This window comes from Staurois parvus, unplaced genomic scaffold, assembly GCF_062004578.1.
Source record: "Staurois parvus isolate SC_StPar_1 unplaced genomic scaffold, SC_StPar_1.0 ptg001252l, whole genome shotgun sequence".
Lineage (NCBI taxonomy): Eukaryota > Metazoa > Chordata > Amphibia > Anura > Ranidae > Staurois > Staurois parvus.
In genome coordinates, this window is record NW_028319048.1 from 2846807 (window position 1) to 2866207 (window position 19401).

At 45.9% G+C, this 19401-nt stretch overlaps 1 protein-coding gene across 1 annotated transcript in view; it reads left to right on the forward strand.

The window, feature by feature from the left end:
- The first annotated feature begins 1193 nt into the window (after positions 1–1193).
- LOC149437882 (interferon-induced very large GTPase 1-like) overlaps positions 1194–19401 on the forward strand; it is a 35045-nt gene continuing 16837 nt past the window's right edge. Inside the window, exons 1-3 of the mRNA XM_089660534.1 lie at positions 1194–1334; positions 7012–7363; positions 14917–14963. Of these exons, the coding sequence (XP_089516660.1) occupies positions 7020–7363; positions 14917–14963 (391 nt within the window). The 5' untranslated portion in view covers positions 1194–1334; positions 7012–7019. The remainder of the gene's footprint in view (positions 1335–7011; positions 7364–14916; positions 14964–19401) is intronic.

Consider the following 19401-nt stretch of genomic DNA (forward strand, 5'->3'; position numbering starts at 1 on the left):
ATTCTGGTGCTTTAGGAATTGGTAGCCCCTCTCCATGAGGAACTGGACGTATTGCCGATGGAATATTTGGATAGTGCACAGATAACTTTTTCTTCTTATTTAGCCCTTTTACAATTGGAGGCACCATACAAAAGTAACAATTACTAACATGATCTGTTGGCTCTCTCCAAATCATTGGCACAGCGAAAGGCATAGATGCCTTTTTTCCATTCAACCATTGCTCCAGTGCCGTCCCACAAGAATTGCAGCATATATGTGGTGCCCAGCTCTTGTCCTGGTCTGCTATCTTGCAGCCAAAATACAAGTTGTAGGCTTTCCTAATCATTCCTGTTATCCTCCTTTTTTGTGAGATAAAAGTTATTTCACCGCAGATATAGCAGAAATTATCTGCTTTATTCACACAAGTTCGAGGCATTACTGAGTAGCCTATATAAGCATAAAACGAAATGTAAAGACGAACTACAATCAGCTACAGATACTGCAGCTTTTATGCAGTGAAGTGATGCAATTAAAGGCTAATATTGCATCATCTCAGTATACATGCAATTTTCTATTGGTCACCAGTATCAATTGCGCAATATGCAGCTGAAGTTGCATCATCATTTTGAATGGCTTACGTCATTAGATGGGTGAATATATCATGGAAACTAGAGCCAATCAACATTTTTTAGGGTCATTTTCGTTTTCAGCACCCCAAAATTATGTAAGATTAGCTAATTTTATGCCCAAAACTTTTTACTTGTTGAACAGTGTTATTTGTTCACCAATTTTGTGCACTAGTATGTTTTTTCACAATATTGAATTAAGATTGTATTTGTCACCCTATGCACTGGATATTGCCCATGAGGGAATTCACGCATGACACTATTTATTCATTTGTTCATCATCCCGGGTATATATATTTAGGGGATGTGTATTCAGTTTGTGTATTGTAATCACTGATTCACTTAATATATATTATATATATATATATTTTTTTTAGTGTTACTAGTGCTACACTGTTTATTTTAATTTATTTCTTCCATGGCATTCAGTGAAATCTCTACTTGACAAAGGTCGTTTACATCCTTAGTAGAAGGTTGGGCTCACTGTGACGTACTCCTGGTTGTGTCATTTTCATGTACTTTCGTTTCTACAGAACAGAGAATATCAGGTTTTTCCTGCAGTAGAGGAGCAGCTCCAGAGGACTCACAGACAGGAGAGCGTTGCACCTGCAGTGGGAGCTGGAAGGAACATTTTACAAGAAGACCGAACAGATTTTGGGATTTGACTATTGCATTAGCGAAGAGAGCTTCACCCTCGCCTAGAGAGACTTACACTTCGCCCACTCAGAAGTAAGTGAGAGTCTCCTGAGCTGTAAAGGTGGGTATAAGTGGGTGGCGGGTGGGAAATGAGTGTTCTAGAGACTATTGTCTTGTTTAACTCTAAATTCTTTTTTAGATTTACCATAGCTATTCAATATGATGACGGACCTAAACAAACCACTTATCTGTACAAAATCAAGCAGGCTCTAGAATTACACACTGTAAATAACGATAGATCTAATGAAAACTATACAAATCTTTATTATGTTTATTTTATGCATTGATTACAGGGACTTACACTCTCCGGCCACTTTATTAGGTACACCTGTTCAATTACTTGGTAACACAAATTGCTGATCAGCCAATCACATGCCAGCAACTCATTGCATTTAGGCATGTAGAAGTAGTGAAGACGACTTGCTGAAGTTCAAACCGAGCATCAGAATAGGGAAAAAAGGGGATTTAAGTGACTTTGAATGTGGCATGGTTGTTGCTGTCAGACGGGCTGGTCTGAGTATGTCAAAAACTGCTGATCTACTGGGATTTTCCCACACAACCAGTGAGTGGCAGTTGTGTGGAGGAAAATGCCTTGTTAATGTCAGAGGAGAATGGGCAGACTGGTTGCTGCAACGTTCATATGGTGGGGTCAGAATTTGGCGTAAACAACATGAAAGCATGGATCCATCCTGCCTTGTATCACTGGTTCAAGCTGGTGGTGGTGGTATCATGGTGTGGGGGATCCATCCTGCCTTGTATCAATGGTTCCGTCTGTTGTGGTGGTGTCATGGTGTTGGGGATCTATCCTTCCTTCCTTGTATCAATGGTTCACAGTGGTGGTGGTGGTGGTGCCATGGTGTGGTGGATCCATCCTGCCTTGTATCAATGGTTCAGGCTTGTGGTAGTGACATGGTGTGGGGGATCCATCCTTCCTTGTATCAATGGTTCAGGCTTGTGGTGGTGGTGTCATGGTGTGGGGGATCCATCCTGCCTTGTATCAGTGGTTCAGGCTTGTGGTGGTGGTGTCATGGTGTGGGGGGATCCATCCTGTCTTGTATCACTGGTTCAGACGGGTGGTGGTGGTGTCATGGTGTGGGGGGATCCATCCTTCCTTGTATCAATGGTTCAGGCTTGTGGTGGTGGTGTCATGGTGTGGGGGGATCCATCCTGTCTTGTATCACTGGTTCAGACGGGTGGTGGTGGTGTCATGGTGTGGGGGGATCCATCCTTCCTTGTATCAATGGTTCAGGCTGGTGGTGGTGGTGTCATGGTGTGGGGGGATCCATTCTGCCTTGTATCAATGGTTCAGGCTTGTGGTGGTGGTGTCATGGTGTGGGGGGATCCATCCTGCCTTGTATCAGTGGTTCAGGCTGGTGGTGGTGGTGGTGTCATGGTGTGGGGGGATCCATCCTTCCTTGTATCAATGGTTCAGGCTTGTGGTGGTAGTGTCATGGTGTGGGGGGATCCATCCTGCCTTGTATCAATGGTTCAGGCTGGTGGTGGTGGTGTCATGGTGTGGGGGGATCCATCCTGCCTTGTATCAATGGTTCAGGCTGGTGGTGGTGGTGTCATGGTGTGGGGGATCCATCCTGCCTTGTATCTGTAAGCCGTGTACCGGGGTGGGCTCCCCAGGATACAGTGAAGTCACGAACGAGGAAAGCAACCCCAACACCAGCTTTTGTCACAACAGAATTTTACTTAGATGTGGCAAATAAACACAACCACAAATGCTGGAATATACAATAAATTTACATACACCCATCCCAAAGGCTGAGACCCTTGTGCTGCACAGCACGGCGCCTCCTGATGGATGAAGGTAGAAAGTGAAGTAATTTACCTACTGGGGGGCACAACTAAGCTGCCACACCTTACCTGTTATTACCCTACAGAGCAGGAATCAGTGTATGGGTGTCCAGTATGGGCTAGCCTGCGGTGCAGCACAACAGCTTACAATCTTACACAAATCTACAGTATTCCCCCTCCCATAACTGGTCCTGTAGCACGTGCCTGAGTATTTCTTCTGAGCAAAACGCCAGTCTGGCTTGAGTTTGTAGGATTTTATCAGCTCTCCAATGTGAAATGTCACTTTAAGTTGTGGAGTCCTTCCAATGATCAGTAATAACACTTGTGGCCTGACACAGAGACCCTAACTAACTATAGGCCTGTCTCAGTCCTATGGGTGCCAACACTGAAATGAGGTGCGTGCACGATCTTACAGACCCGGGTCTGCTTTGCATCCGCTGGTGACTCTGAACAGAACAAATGTCTCTCCAACAAGCCTTTCTCTGAGCAGGATCAGTGTCTTGAACACCAACAGTGACATCTTGTGGCCAAACTGCATAACGTCAGTCAGGACGTTCTCTAATTTACTTCACACAGTATTCAAACAATGAGAGCTTTTTCCCATCTTACATATCAGTGGTTCAGGCTGGTGGTGGTGGTGTCATGGTGTGGGGGATCCATCCTGCCTTGTATCAGTGGTTTAGGCTGGTGGTGGTGTCATGGTGTGGGGGATCCTTCCTGCCTTGTATCAGTTCAATGGTTCAGGCTGGTGGTGGTGGTGTCATGGTGTGGTGGGATCCATCCTGCCTTGTATCAATGGTTCAGGCTGGTGGTGGTGGTGTCATGGTGTGGTGGGATCCATCCTGCCTTGTATCACTGGTTCAGGCTGGTGGTGGTGGTGTCATGGTGTGGGGGATCCATCCTGCCTTGTATCAGTGGTTCAGGCTGGTGGTGGCGGTGGTGTCATGGTGTGGGGGATCCATCCTGCCTTGTATCAGTGGTTCAGGCTGGTGGTGTCATGGTGTGGTGGGATCCATCCTGCCTTGTATCACTGGTTCAGGCTGGTGGTGGTGGTGTCATGATGAGGGGGATCCATCCTGCCTTCTATCAATGGTTCACACTGGTGGTGGTGGTGTCATGGTGTGGGGGGATCCACCCTGCCTTGTATCAGTGGTTCAGTCTGGTGTGGTGGTGTCATGGTGTCGGGGATCCATCCTTCCTTGTATCAATGGTTCACACTGGTGGTGGTGGTGTCATGGTGTGGTGGTTTCATCCTGCCTTGTATCAGTGGTTCAGGCTGGTGGTGTCATGGTGTGGTGGGATCCATCCTGCCTTGTATCACTGGTTCAGGCTGGTGGTGGTGGTATCATGATGTGGGGGATCCATCCTGCCTTCTATCAATAGTTCAGGCTGGTGGTGTCATGGTGTGGGGGATCCATGCTGTCTTGTATCAACGGTTCAGATTGGTGGTGGTGCCATGGTGTGGGGGGATCCATCCTGTCTTGTATCAATGGTTCACACTGGTGGTGGTGGTGTCATGGTGTGGTGGATCCATCCTGCCTTGTATTAATGGTTCAGGCTGGTGGTGGTGGTGTCATGGTGTGGGGGATCCATCCTGCCTTGTATCAGTGGTTCAGGCTGGTGGTGGTGGTGTCATGGTGTGGGGGGATCCATACTGCCTTGTATCAGTGGTTCAGGCTGGTGGTGGTGGTGTCATGGTGTGGGGCAGTGGTCGGCAAGCCACGGCTCGCGAGCCACATGCGGCTCTTTACACGCTTTAATGCGGCTCTTGTGTGCCGGGCGCCCGCTCTCCTCCCTCCTCTCGGGCGGCAGGGACTCTGCAGCGTGATCCAAAAAAAAAACAGCCAGGGCAGCGCGCTCAAATGCAATGATTGGCCAGTCTCGCTGCCACTCACATCCTGATAGCCAGTGATTGGCTGTCAGGATGTGTGTAGGCGGGGCAGCGTGACGAACGTGAGAGGAGCTAGGCTCCTCTCACAGTCCGCCCTGAAGACCGGAACGGCGCGGGAACACGGCGAGAGGAACGCGCGGAGCAAAGGTAAGTGAATTGACACGGGGGGGACTTGGCTTACTACTTGCTACTTACTTACTACTACTATATGAGGGATGAATTAATATGGGGGATGAATTACTAAAAGGGGGATGAATTACTATATGGGGGATGAATTACTATAGGGGGGATGAATTACTATGGGGAATGAATTACTATATGGGGGATGTATTACTATGGGGGATTAATTACTATATGGGGGATGAATTACTATATGGGGGATGAATTACTATATGGGGGATGAATTACTATAGGGGGGATGAATTACTATGGGGGATTAATTACTATATGGGGGATGAATTACTATATGGGGGATGAATTACTATATGGGGGATTAATTACTATATGGGGGATGAATTACTATGGGGGATGAATTACTATGGGGGATGAATTACTATGGGGGATGAATTACTATATGGGGGATGAATTACTATATGGGGGATGAATTACTATGGGGGATGAATTACTATATGGGGGATGAATTACTATGGGGGATGAATTACTATATGGGGGATGAATTACTATATGGGGGATGAATTACTATATGGGGGATGAATTACTATGGGGGATGAATTACTATGGGGGATGAATTACTATGGGGGATGAATTACTATATGGGGGATGAATTACTATATGGGGGATGAATTACTATGGGGGATGAATTACTATATGGGGGATGAATTACTATATGGGGGATGAATTACTATGGGGGATGAATTACTATATGGGGGATGAATTACTATATGGGGGATAAATTACTATGGGGGATGAATTACTATATGGGGGATGAATTACTATGGGGGATGAATTACTATGGGGGATGAATTACTATAAAAACTTATTGAAACTAAAAACAGTGTACCATCCTATGTATTTTCAGTTTTAAAATTGTGGCTCTCAAAATAAATTTCAATCGTGGTTTTGGCGAGATTTGGCTCAGTTGAAAAAAAAGCTTGCCCACCACTGGTGTGGGGGATCCATCCTGCCTTGTATCAACGGTTCAGTCTGGTGTGGTGGTGTCATGGTGTTGGGGATCCATCCTTCCTTGTATCAATGGTTCAGGCTAGTGGTGGTGGTGTCATGGTGTGGGGGGATCCATCCTGCCTTGTATCACTGGTTCAAGCTGGTGGTGGTGGTGTCATGGTGTGGTGGATCCATCCTGCCTTGTATCAATGGTTCAGGTTGGAGGTGGTGGTGTCATGGTGGGGGGATCCATCCTGCCTCGTATCAATGGTTCAGGCTGGTGGTGGTGGTGTCATGGTGTGGGGGGATCCATCCTGCCTTGTATCAATGGTTCAGGCTGGTGGTGGCGTCATCGTGTGGGGGATCCATCCTGCCTTGTATCAATGGTTCAGGCTGGTGGTGGTGGTGTCATGGTGTGGTGGATTCATCCTGCCTTGTATCAATGGTTCAGGCTGGTGGTGGTGGAGTAATGGTGTGGGGGGATCCATCCTGCCTTCTATCAATGGTTCAGGCTGGTGGTGTCATGGTGTGGGGGATTCATCCTGCCTTGTATCGATGGTTCAGGCTGGTGGTGGTGGTGTCATGGTGTGGGGGATTCATCCTGCCTTGTATCAATGGTTCAGGCTGGTGGTGTCATGGTGTGGTGGAGATTTCCTTGGCACTAGCAAGGTGGACCTAATAAAGTGGCCAGTGAGTGTATATCTGTGCTCCAATTTTATTAGCATGTTGTTTCTGAATAGCTTGAGAGAACTTCTTCCCAAAAACAAATGTGCCTCGCCACAGCATGTACATTTGATGTAGTCATTTTTTGTCACGTTTTGTATGTTTGGCTTTAAACGGTTCGTATCTTAAACAAAACCTTGATATTTCTGGGCATATTCCATCAAACTCCAGGTGATGAGATGGAAGAACCCAACATCCCTCCATGTGACAAAATTCCTGATGACTCCGGAGTCACATCACAGCACTTCACGTATGAAGAAAGCCAAAATGAGAAAACTGAGGATGTTCCACATAAGCAAAGCAACGCTGACACCTACAAAGCAAGTCCACAAGAGACCAATCTACAGCAAGAATATGACTCCTCCTCTGAGGAATCCAAAGCTGAACCTGACACCTCATCACAGACAGAACCCCTGCAAAATGACAAGCCCCACATTGACAGTGATATAGAAATGGAATCAGATGAAAACTATGTAGATTGTTCAGATGAAGAGCATACATCTTCTGAAAACACTATGTACAGGTGAGTGAGTTCAGGATTATAGGATAGTTACTCTGTTACAGCTAAACTCCAGGGCAATGGTTAAGCATGAAGATGGTTTTGTATTCCTGTCTATACAGGCCTGCTGCTGGCCAATGTTTAGTAAACAAAACAATTCTCTCCCTGTCAGCTCTGCACACTGATTTGCATGGCTCTGCATAGCAGTGTGCTTACAATGAATCACAAACACAGAGCACATTGTAAAACAGCACACAGTTAACCCTTTGATTGCCCCCAGATGTTAACCCCTTCCTGCCCAGTGCCATTAGTATAGTGTGCTTTTTATTAGCACTGATCACTGTATTGGTGTCACTGAAATGTCAGTGACACCAAGTCAGCTCCTTCCAGTGTCAGAATGTCCACCGCAGTCCCGCTATAAGTCACTGATCGTCACCATTTCTAGTAAAAATAAAAAAATCCCAGTACATATACCGCCATTTTGTAAAAGCTATAAATTTCATGCAAACCAATTCATTTACACGTATTGGGATTTTTTTTTAGCAAAGACACGGAGCAGAATACATTTTGGCCAAAATTTATGATGAAATATGATTTTTAGGTTTTTTTTTACTGGATAGGTTTATTAGCAAAAAGTCAAAAATATTGTATTTTTCTCAAAATTGTTGGTACTTTTTTTTAATAGCGCAAAAAATAAAAACCACACAGGCGATCAAATGCCACTGAAAGAAATCTTTGTGGGAAAAAAAAGATGTAAATTTAATTTGGGTGCAGTGTTGCACGACCGCACAATTGTCAGTTAAAGTAATGCAGCGCCGTATCACAAAAAATGGCCTGGTCAGGAAGGGGGGGAAATCCTCTGGAAGGCGAGGGGTTAAAATGTGTCTTCTGTTAATTCTTGAATGAAAACAATGGCCTGTGCTCTGTCTCTTGTACATTTAGACTTAGTCTTGCTCAGTTGAAATGTTCTGCCTCTGGAAAACTCTGTACATTGCTTTGTCATATGCAGTCTCCTAATTTCTCTAGAGAAACATTAAAACTGAAAAAGTGGGAAAAAACCTGCATTACACCCCAAACAATACAATGTGTGAATTAATGAGTGAAACAAATATATTGTGAAACAATAGTAAAACAATTAGTGAACTGCTGCTACTCTTTCCCTGAACACCTGAAAATACAAAACATAAAATGAGTGCGCTGTACACTAAATAATCATAAACAATAATCAATCAAATGCTGCTAGATAAAAAGTGTGCATAAATTAATTGAAATGATATAAGTCCACATTCATACATTAAATAATTAAAAGTCCCTAAATCCAATAACACAGCTCTGTGTGCTAAAGAAATCTTCCAATGGAAAGTGTATAGGTGTCCACAAATGCTTGACAAAAAATAGAAAATCAGCCTCTTACCAGACACTTTGATCTCCAATCAAGAGATCAAACAGGCAGATGGTGTTCAGATCCAACACTGTCACCCTAGTTAGCCATATCAAGGAGATGAATGGACAAGTGCAGGTTCACTTGAATGAATCCATCACAGCAGACGGCTCGCCACATCATGCAAGGAAAGGTTTAAAAACAGAAGAATTAAACTTCATAGTGCGACCCAATTAACCAGCAAAGAATGTATTAAAGTATTGCATTTACATAGATAAGGTGCATAAAGGCAGTGTAAACATTTTAAATTCCCGCGGTGTCAGACCATCGGCCAGAATGAGGTGACGTCACAGAAAGCTCCGCCCCAATGTGTGTTTCTCTAAAAATGGCGTCCTCTGGGATCGGAGAATAGTCAAAACATTAAAACTGTGTTGCTACAGGACAATTATTTTCCACACTGCTTTAATATCATTTGTAGTTTTTCCATGCACCACTTGGGAAGCATACAAGACCCTCTCCCCACTGTACAGTATTTAAAACAGTTTTGTTTTCTTTGTTCTTTGTCTGTATTGCAGTGTGCAGCTCCCCATGACTTTTTGTTGAAATACCTAAAAACAAGAAAAGAGTGCGTGCAGAACTGAATTCTGACAGATTTTCTAATCGGACAACTTTGTACATTATTTACTGTGCTTGTCACACCTCCATGAACAATGGAGCTCATCAATCATTACATATCAGTGATTTTGCACACTGGTTACTCAAACATTGATATTTTCAATGCTCTTTATTATGGATGTTGTACACATTGTTACACTCATCACAGGGTGCTCGCACAATTAAGGAATTTGCATTATTGGGAACATGGGCATGGATTGCAGAGGTTTTTGTTTTTAATTTTTTTTTTTTTTTTAAACACCTCCTGCCCATAGTATTGGGAAATGACAGACAGGCAGTGATAGGAATCAGCCTATGTCTGTAGCCCCTGTCCTCGTTATTTTCCCCTCCAGGCCCGGGAGAAATAAAACTTCAGAGACCAAAGTGTGCAAGCTAAATCTCTGAAAGTTTAATGCATGGCAAGAACTGTTATACAGAACTCAGAGGGCGTGGCTTAATCTCAGGATGAGCAATGAAAGGTTCTATTCTTATCAATATAGTTACGTGAAGAAAAGAAACTGAGGGATACCATATAAGATAGTTCCGTTTCATTAGAAATTAAACTAGTCTCAGAAAACGAGAGAGAAGTTATACTAACTGTTCACACATCTAGAAATGGAGGCATTATACAAAATGAATGACAGTTAATAAGACACATTTCCTTACCGGCGGGAGCTCTTTTGTTCTGGGAGGAGGTCATATGATGTCCTCCCACTCTAGTCGCACAGGTGCGACCGTCAGATACAGTGGATTACGCATAGACTCCTGTTTTCTGGGTAAATGCTGCTATCTCCTCTCCACACATTGACTCCTGTTAAATTCAGAACAAATAGTGTATATATTTTGTATATGTTGATTACTTCTCACCTCTAGTTGCACTCTTTTTATGACTGTGTCTGGTCTGTGTTTGAGAAACATCCCCCCTATTCATGTGATCCTTATCAGTTCCTACTTGGGGCGGAGAAGAGTGATCATTTGATCATCTCCCTATAAATTTAGATCAGCTCATGGGGGGGGAATCACAGATGGGGGGCACAGACACAGATGGAGTGCTGCTTTTGCGGGAATCGTGCTTTGATGGAGTGCTAAGATGCAGTTGAACACAGCAGTTTAACTAAAGCAGGATAACTCAAGCAGCAGGAAGATACAACAACAGCAAGAAATTCTACTGCATGCTGGACAGACTGCAAGCAAACACCCTGAGAAACATCTCTTACAAGTCTGAGTCCCACTCCATGTGCATTTAATATGTCCCTCTACTCCTCCTTTTCATATTACTTTCCCACGCTCCCAAAATCTCACTTCTTTACCCCTCTGCTCCACCCCAAAACTTGTACATCTCCCCCTCACTGCTACCATCTCCCTACTACTGCTCTCATCACCTCCTGCTGACCCAAACACCAGGACTGGAAGACATGTGCACTTGTGTACATCCCCCTCCCATGTTACTTTCCTCCCCCTTCTTCTTCTCCTAACCTCTGGGGATATCTCCCCAAACCCTGGTCCTCCACTATCTCACCCCCACACCAGGCATCCTCTTTCTTCCGGGAATAGCCACAATCCCCTCAATTTAACATCAGTCCCAGTGCTCCAAAAAAACCACCCTCCCTTTTTCATGTGCGCTCTGGAATGCCCGCTCTGTCTGTCATAAGCTCACCTCTGTCCATGACCTTTTGTCTCCCGCTCCCTTAACCTACTAGCAATTACAGAAACCTGGCTCCAAGCAGCAGATTCTGCTTCTCCCGCAGCACTTTCCTATGGAGGTCTTATCTGGACCCACTCACCCAGACCCAGTGGTTGGAAAGGTGGGGGGGTTGGTTTGCTTCTATCCCCACTCAGCACCTTTCAAGTCCCCCCTAACCCTCCCTCTATATTCTTCTCTTTTTTCAAGACTCACTGCGTCCGGCTGTTTTCTCCCATTTCTCTGAGGATTGCGGTGATCTATCGGCCTCCTGGACCCGTGTCCCGCTTTCTTGATGATTTCTCCACCTGGCTACCCTACTTTCTCTCCTCTGAACTACCCGCTATCATTCTCGGAGATTTTAACATCCCGATTAATGTCAACAACCCGGCTACATCCCAACTCTTCAACCTAACCTCACCTTTTACATTAGCACAATGTATACCGTCCTCCACTCACTCTGATGGGAATACATTGGACCTTGTTTTCTTCCATCTTTGCATTCCCTACAACCTCACAAACACCCCCTTTCCTCTCTCTGATCACAATCTCATTACCTTCACAGTTTCCTCGTCTTCAAACACCTATCCCTCCAAGCAGCAAACAATTATCCGCAGAAACCTTCACAACTTGAACCCGGCTCCTTTCCACTCTGCAACTGACCGCCTCTATGACAGAATCTCTCCCCTGTCCTGCCCTGACCTGGCCACTGCTGTCTATAACAGTTCACTGTCGTCCACATTAGACTCACTTGCTCCTCTAACAACATGAAGCATCAGGCCCCGACCATTACATCCGTGGCAGACTGACCACACCAGACATCTTAAACAACAGTTGTGCGCTGGAGCGATTGTGGCATAAAACCAAATCTCAACAAGCATTCACCCGATATAAATCTACTTTATTAACATACAATTCCTCCCTTCATGCTGCCAAACAAACCTACTTTGTCACTCTTATTAATACCTTGTCATCCAGTCCTCGTCGTCTCTTCTCTTCTTTCTCCACCTCCACCCAGTACCTCACTCACTGCTTACGAGATTGCAAATCATTTAAAAACAAGATTGACGCAATTCGTAGGGGCATCGCCACTGCACAGACATCCATTCCACTTAGCATACCTTATACTAATCCTCCCTCAACACTTTCCTCTTGTGACCTCCCTACTACTGAAGAGGTCACTAAGGTTTTCTCAGAAGCCCGTCTCACTACCTGCCCCCTGGATCCTGTCCCAACTACTACGGTCACCCTCTTCTTCCATCCTATGCTCCCTCACTCACATCTTCAATCTTTCCCTCTCTACTGGTGCCTTCCCCTCCCCTCCTAAAGCATGTACACATCACTCCCATACTTAAAAAGCTCTCCCTGGACCCCACCAACCTGAACAACTGAAGACCCATCTCCCTGCTGCCATTTACCTCTAAACTCCTAGAACGCTTAGTCTACAATCGTCTGAGCTCCTAACTCACTGACAACAACCTTCTCAACCCTTTACAGTCCGGCTTTCACTCACTACAGTCCACTGAAACTGCCCTACTAAAACTCACTAATGATCTACTAACTGCTAAAACCAATGGCCACTACTCCATACTGTTACTAGTTGACCTCTCTGCGGCTTTTGATACGGTTGACCATCCCCTCCTCCTCAAACAACTCCACTCTCTTGGCCCCAGGGACTCTGCTCTTTCCTGGTTCTCCTCCTATCTATTGCAGCGCTCCTTCAGCGTTACCTATAACGCTGCCACTTCCTCTTCACTCCCTGTTTCTGTAGGGGTCCCTCAAGGTTCTGTCCTTGGACCCCTTCTCTTCTCCATCTACGCCTCCTCCCTTGGTAACTTGATAAACTCCCATGGCTTTAAGTACCATCTCTATGCTGATGACACACAAATCTATCTTTCTACCCCTCCCCTCACCCCTTCAGTCTCCTCTCGCATCACTAACCTACTAAGTGACATATCGGCATGGATGTCACTCCACTTCCTCAAACTCAACCTTTCCAAAACTGAGCTCTTAGTATTCCCCCCCACCTGTGCCCCCTCCCCTGACTTCTCCATCAAGATCAATAATACAACCATCAGTCCCTCCCCTCATGCCAGGGTACTAGGTGTAATCCTAGACTCCCATCTGTCTTTTCACCCCCAAATCCAATCACTGTCCAAATCTTGTAGACTTCCCTCCACAGCATCTCCAAGATACGACCGTTCCTAACCTCGGAAACCACTAAGCAACTTATTCACTCCCTTGTTATATCTCGCCTTGACTATTGTAACTCCCTCCTCATTGGCCGACCTCATCGCAGGCTATCCCCTCTTCAGTCTATCATGAATGCTGCTGCCAGACTCATCCACCTTACTAACCGTTCACCCCTCTCTGCCAATCCCTCCACTGGCTTCCCGTTGCCCAACGGATAAAATTCAAAACTCTAACAATAACGTATAAAGCCATTTATAATTCTGCCCCAAATTACATCAATGATCTTGTCTCTAAATATCACCCAAACCGTACTCTTCGCTCCTAGCAAGACCTCCTGCTCTCTAGCTCCCTTGTCTCCTCCTCCCCCCATGCTCGTCTCCAGGACTTTTCAAGAGCTTCTCTCATCCTATGGAATTCTCTACCCCAATTTAACAGACTATCACCTAGTCTGCTCACTTTTAGGCGATCTCTGAAAACCTCTCTTCAGGGAAGCCTATCCTGCCCTCAGCTAATAATGGAATCTTCTACTCTTCCAACCAGTCCATCCCCCACAGTTATTACCTTTTGTACCACTAGCCCCTCCCTCCTAGATTGTAAGCTCCCAGGATCAGAGCCCTCCTATCCCTCTTGTATTGAACTGTATTGTTGCTGTATTGTCTCCCGTTATATTGTAAAGCGCTGAGCAAACTATTGGCGCCATAAATCCTGTATAATAATAATAATAGGCTCTTTACCATGTAATTAGCTTTGTCCAATCACAGCTGATCACATGTAAACAGGAAATTTGGTTATTGGCAGTCATCCTCATGCTGACAGAGAGCCAATAAACAGCAATCCTCAGAGGGGACATCTACACTGATAATCAGGACACTGATCATCAGTGTCCATGAGTGCTGCCTTTCAGTGCCCATCAGTGATGCCTGACAATACCCATCAGTGCTGGTTATCCGTACCCCCTCATCAATGCAGTCTATTAGTACCCATCAGGACCACCTATCAGTGCCACCTTTCAGTTTCAATCAGTGCCCATCAGGGCCGGCTATCAGTGTTCATCAGTGCTAACTGTCAGTGCCACCTGTCAGTGCCTATCAGTACTACCTATCAGTGACCATCAGAGCCACATATCAGTGATCAGTGCCACCTACCAGTGTCTCCACATCAGTGCTGCCATCTTCTATTAGTATCTCCTCATCAGTGCCGCCTCCTCTATCAGTGCCACCTATCAGTGCAGCCTCATCAGCGCATGTCAATGACAGAAAAAAATTACTTCTTTACAAAATTTTATAACAGAAACTGAGCGATTTCCCCAAATTGTTGGTATTTTTTTGTTTGTTTAGCAAAAAATAAAAAACCCAGTGGTGATTAAATACCACCAAAAGAAAGCTGTATTGGTCTAAAAAAAAAGATAAAAATTGTATTTGGGTACAGTGCTGCATGACCGCGCAATAGTCATTCAAAGTGTGGCAGTGCTGAAAGCTGAAAATTGGCTTGGACTGGAAGGGGGTAAAAGTGGCCAGTAGGCAAGTGGTCAATGTTTTTTTTGTTTTCGTTCTGATATATTTTATAACTTAATGTCATGAATTGAAGTAACCTTTATTTTTTACTCGCATGAATCACCCAATAATAAATGAGCTTGGGTTCTCGTAGTTAAATATCTCTTTTTTTCAGTGTTTCTCCAGAAGAATCCCAAAAGTCAAGAAAAGAAATCCATGATGGTGAGTTATATAAAAATAATCAACACTGAAGTACAACATGCAGAATGCCGAGTCTAACAGAACAAACAAATGTAACTAACCTATGCAGCAAGGAGCACATGGAAGGGCAATGCATGTCAATAAACAACAAACAAAAATTCCTAGCCCAGGCAGCCTGCAACAGACCAGATTGCCCCATCCAACAGTTCATGTTAAAACAAGGGGTTTAGTTTGCATTTGCAAATACATGCATTAGCTGCAGAGGCCACTTCACAGCACCCCAGTATATCAGCAGTCCTAACTCTTTTGTGAGAGCCTCCAAAATTGGAGCACATACAGTATGTGATAATGGATAGATTAAGGGCAGGTATACCGGGGGGGGGGGGGAGCCTTTAAGGAGGGGTGGAATGTGCTGTTGGGGTGCTGGACTTTGACTTCACTGGTAAGTGCCCAGAATATGCCTGGTAATGCTTAACGTGGCAACTCTTCAGTGTGCCACTACTGTATACTAGGTCCTTGAAATATAATATGCAAGTAAAGAAGATGAAAGCTCCACAAACATTTAATTGAAACTTAAAACACAAGTTAGACAAAAATGTATTACTGGCAAGTGCTTAATGACCAACCTGTTTTGGAGTACAGACCTATGCTAAGCATTTACTGAAGTCAGAGTGATCAAACCATCAAGGCTAAGAAGAACCTGGAAGGGTAAAGAGATCTTTGAGGATAAAAGGAAAACAATTTAGATGGGCTAAAGCAGGGGTGTCACACTGGCGGACTTCCAGCTATTGCGAAAAAGTCCCATCATGCCTCTACCTTTGGGAGTAATGCTTGTAATTCTCGATCTTGCAATGTTTCATGGGACATGTAGTTTGGCAACAGCTGGAGGACCACTAGTTTAACACCTGTGGGCTAAAGCATACAATGGCATTAATAGATCGTTGATTGAAGAATTATCCTGTACTAGCATTTGAATGAGGAGTACTCAGGTATCAATGTCTATATGTCTATAACAGGAAGAATGCCTCATTGCCAGTGGTCAGTGTGTGTGTGTGTGTGTGTGTGTGTGTGTGTACACGTGTGTACAATGGCTATATGGCCTTCTTATTGGAAGGATAAATGACCATAGAAGAAATAATGCTCTATCGGGGCCAGAAGGATGAACAGTGCCCCTGCACAGAGGGAAGAAGAATGCCCCATCATTTGTGGACACTGGGATGAAGAATAACCTGGTGTTGGTGATGTGAAAAAGATTGTCAGTATTAGGAAGAATGCCCTAGCATTGGTATACAGTATATACAGTATTGGGAAGATTGTTTGGTTACAAGTTGTCAGTGTAGGAAGAATGACTATGTTGGTGTCGGTAAAAAATCTTCCAAAATCAGTATCCATAGAAATATTGTCTATCGGTGTCCAGTAAAGTATTACACATGCACATTGCTCATCATGTAAGCCTTTTTTATTAGTTCATATTTGATGAGGGAGAGACAAGTCACTTTTTATCCAGGAAGAAAATGTATTATGTTAGAGACAAGATCCAGAAATATTACACAGATACAGTGCACATAATTAAAGCGGTTTAAGCAGGCCACATATAAATAGTGAGAGACAAGGTACTTTTTATCCAGAAAGAAAATATATGGTGGGTTATGTCAGAGGCAAACATATTACACACGCATACTGCAAATCTTTTTAGTTTTTTGCATTTAAGGAAGAAGAGTGTCAGAACCTTGGGTATGACCAGAAATGTGTGGACTGACATAGGGAACACCAGGCTTCAGGAGTAATAAAAATAATACCATTTATTTGTAAGACACAGTAACAACGCACAGTGCAACAACAACAACTAAATAATAAACCCTACACCCAATACAAACACAAACAGCAACAAGAGTAGTCAGGCCAGCCGGGGTCATACACGGGGCAGGTAGCAGGTTAGCAGAGGCTCAAGGAGACACCAAGGCACTGACTGCAGGACTGGCTACTGCTTAAATACAACTCCTGCAATCAGCCTCAGGTGATGGCTTGATTGCAGGAGGTGAGATCCTGGCAGCTGAAAAGCACCCACTGGCAAGGACCGGTACTGCAGCCCACACGGCAGGTGAGCCCATTCCTGACAGTACCCCCCAAGGAGCGGCCTCAGGACGCTCCAAACAGTCCTTAATGGCCAAAATGTTCCACTGCCCAGGTCAGGTAACTGGCCGGATATCCCACTGCCAGAGTCAAGCGACTGGCTGGGTTTCCTGCTGGTAGACCTATCTTTTTGTAGGAGACCGCAGGAAGGCAGGTTGCTGGACACAGGATTTTCAGAAGCAGGCTGGGAATCAGGGGCTGGCACATCGGGCACATCGGACTGGGCAGCAGGCACATCGGGCTGGGCAGCAGGCACCGGGTCATCGTGCTGCGCAGCTGGCACCAGGTCATCGGGCTGGGCAGCTGGCACCGGGTCATCGGGCTGGGCAGCAGGCACCGGGGCAGCAGGCACTGGGTCATCGGGCTGGGTAGGATCATCAGGCTGGGTAGGATCATCAGGCTGGGTAGCGTACATCGGGTCATCAGGCATCAGGGCATCAGGCTTAACAGCAGGCACCGAGGCATCAGGCTCGACAGCGGGCACCGGGTCATCTGGCAGGACAGCGGGCACCGGGTCATCGGGCAGGACAGCGGGCACCGGGTCATCTGGCAGGACAGCGGGCATCGGTGCATCAGGCTGGATAGCAGGCATCGGGGCATCAGGCTGGTTAACAGGCAGCGGGTCATTAGGCTGGATAGCGGGCATCGAGGCATCAGGCTGGATAACGGGCATCGGGGCATCAGGCTGGATAACAGGCATCAAGGCATCAGGCTGGATAACAGTGATCAAGGCATCAAGAGTAGTCAGGCCAGCCGGGGTCATACACGGGCAGGGGGCAGGTTAGCAGAGGCTCAAGGTAACACCAAGGCACTGATTGCAGGCCTGGTCCTGCTTAAATACACCTCCTGCAATCAGCCTCAGGTGATGGCTTGATTGTAGGAGGTGAGATCCTGGCTGCTGAAAAGCACCCACTGGCAAGCACCGGTACTGCATCCCACACGGCAGGTGAGCCCATTCCTGACAAAGAGACAAGGTAGATGTTAATGTGAAGTAAAAGTTACAGTTGGTTATGTAAAAGACTAGAGTGAGAATTATTGCACAGACATCCCGCACCTCATGTAAGTTTTTTCAGTAGCCCACATTTGAAGAGGAAGGGATGAGGCACTTTTTAACCATAAAGATTACAGTGTCAAAGACAAGAGCCAGAAATATTGTACAGTAAGTATTTAATCAGTTGGAGGAGGATGCATTTTAAAAGGGACACACAGCAGTGCGCATGCGTGGCCGGCGGTGACGGACATGTCTCCCTGAGGCTCCTCCGCACCGCAGGGAGGACAGCCGTCCCAGCCTGCGATCCTGGCCCACACAGTGGTGCAATTAGCCGCAACAGCTCTGCCATCACCCCTACCACACACCAGCATGTTTAGGGGAGCATCCAGGCACCAAGGGCCACCGCCGGGTAAGCCGATTAAGGAAGCCCTGGCACGGGCCTCCACAAAGATGGCCGCCGCACCCAAGCACAGCAGCAAGCCTGCACCAGCCTCCCAGTACGCAGCCCTGCACACTGAGCAGCCGAGCCATCCCTGCACGTCCGAGGGTGAGTCTGATGCTGACACAGGACCCCCCATGCATGCCTTAGCACCTGACCTCTCGACCCTTGACCTGCTAGCTCGCTTTGAGAAAATGCTGCATAAGGCCCTGAAGCAGACCTCCGACAGGATTACCGATAAGCTGTCCAAGGAGATTTGTGAGTTAGGGCAACGCACCGCTGACCTAGAGCAAAGGGTGGATGACCTTGACACCTCACTTCAAACACTAGGAGACGAACTTGACCTCTTGCGTGACGAAAATCTCATGTTACAGTTGCGCCTGGAGGACTTTGAAAGTCGGGCTAGGCACTCCAACGTGTGAATTCGTGGCCTTCCTGAGTCGATAGTAGATGTCCAATCCACTGTTACCACGCTATTTCAGGAGCTCGCTCCCGCTATACCTAGAATTGGATAGGGTTCACAGGGCGCTCGCTCCAAAACGCACTGATGGCCCGCCACGAGACATCATAGCTAAACTGCATTTTTTTCGCTCAAAGGAACAACTTCTGCAAGCAGCTCGCAACGTGGGCTCCCTCATGTTCCAAGGTCAAACCTACCAACTATTTCAAGACCTTTGTCCCAGCACCATTACCAAACGAAGGGCCATGAAGCCGCATCTTTTGGTGCTTCAACAACAAGGCATACCCTACAAATGGTGTTTTCCCTTCGCAGTGCGTTTTCGGTACCAAGCCCGTGACCACACCTGCAAGACCACGGACGAACTCCAGAAAACATTACAGAACCTTCAGTTGCATCCTCCCTCGACACCATTGGAAACCTCCAGGCAACGTTCGGC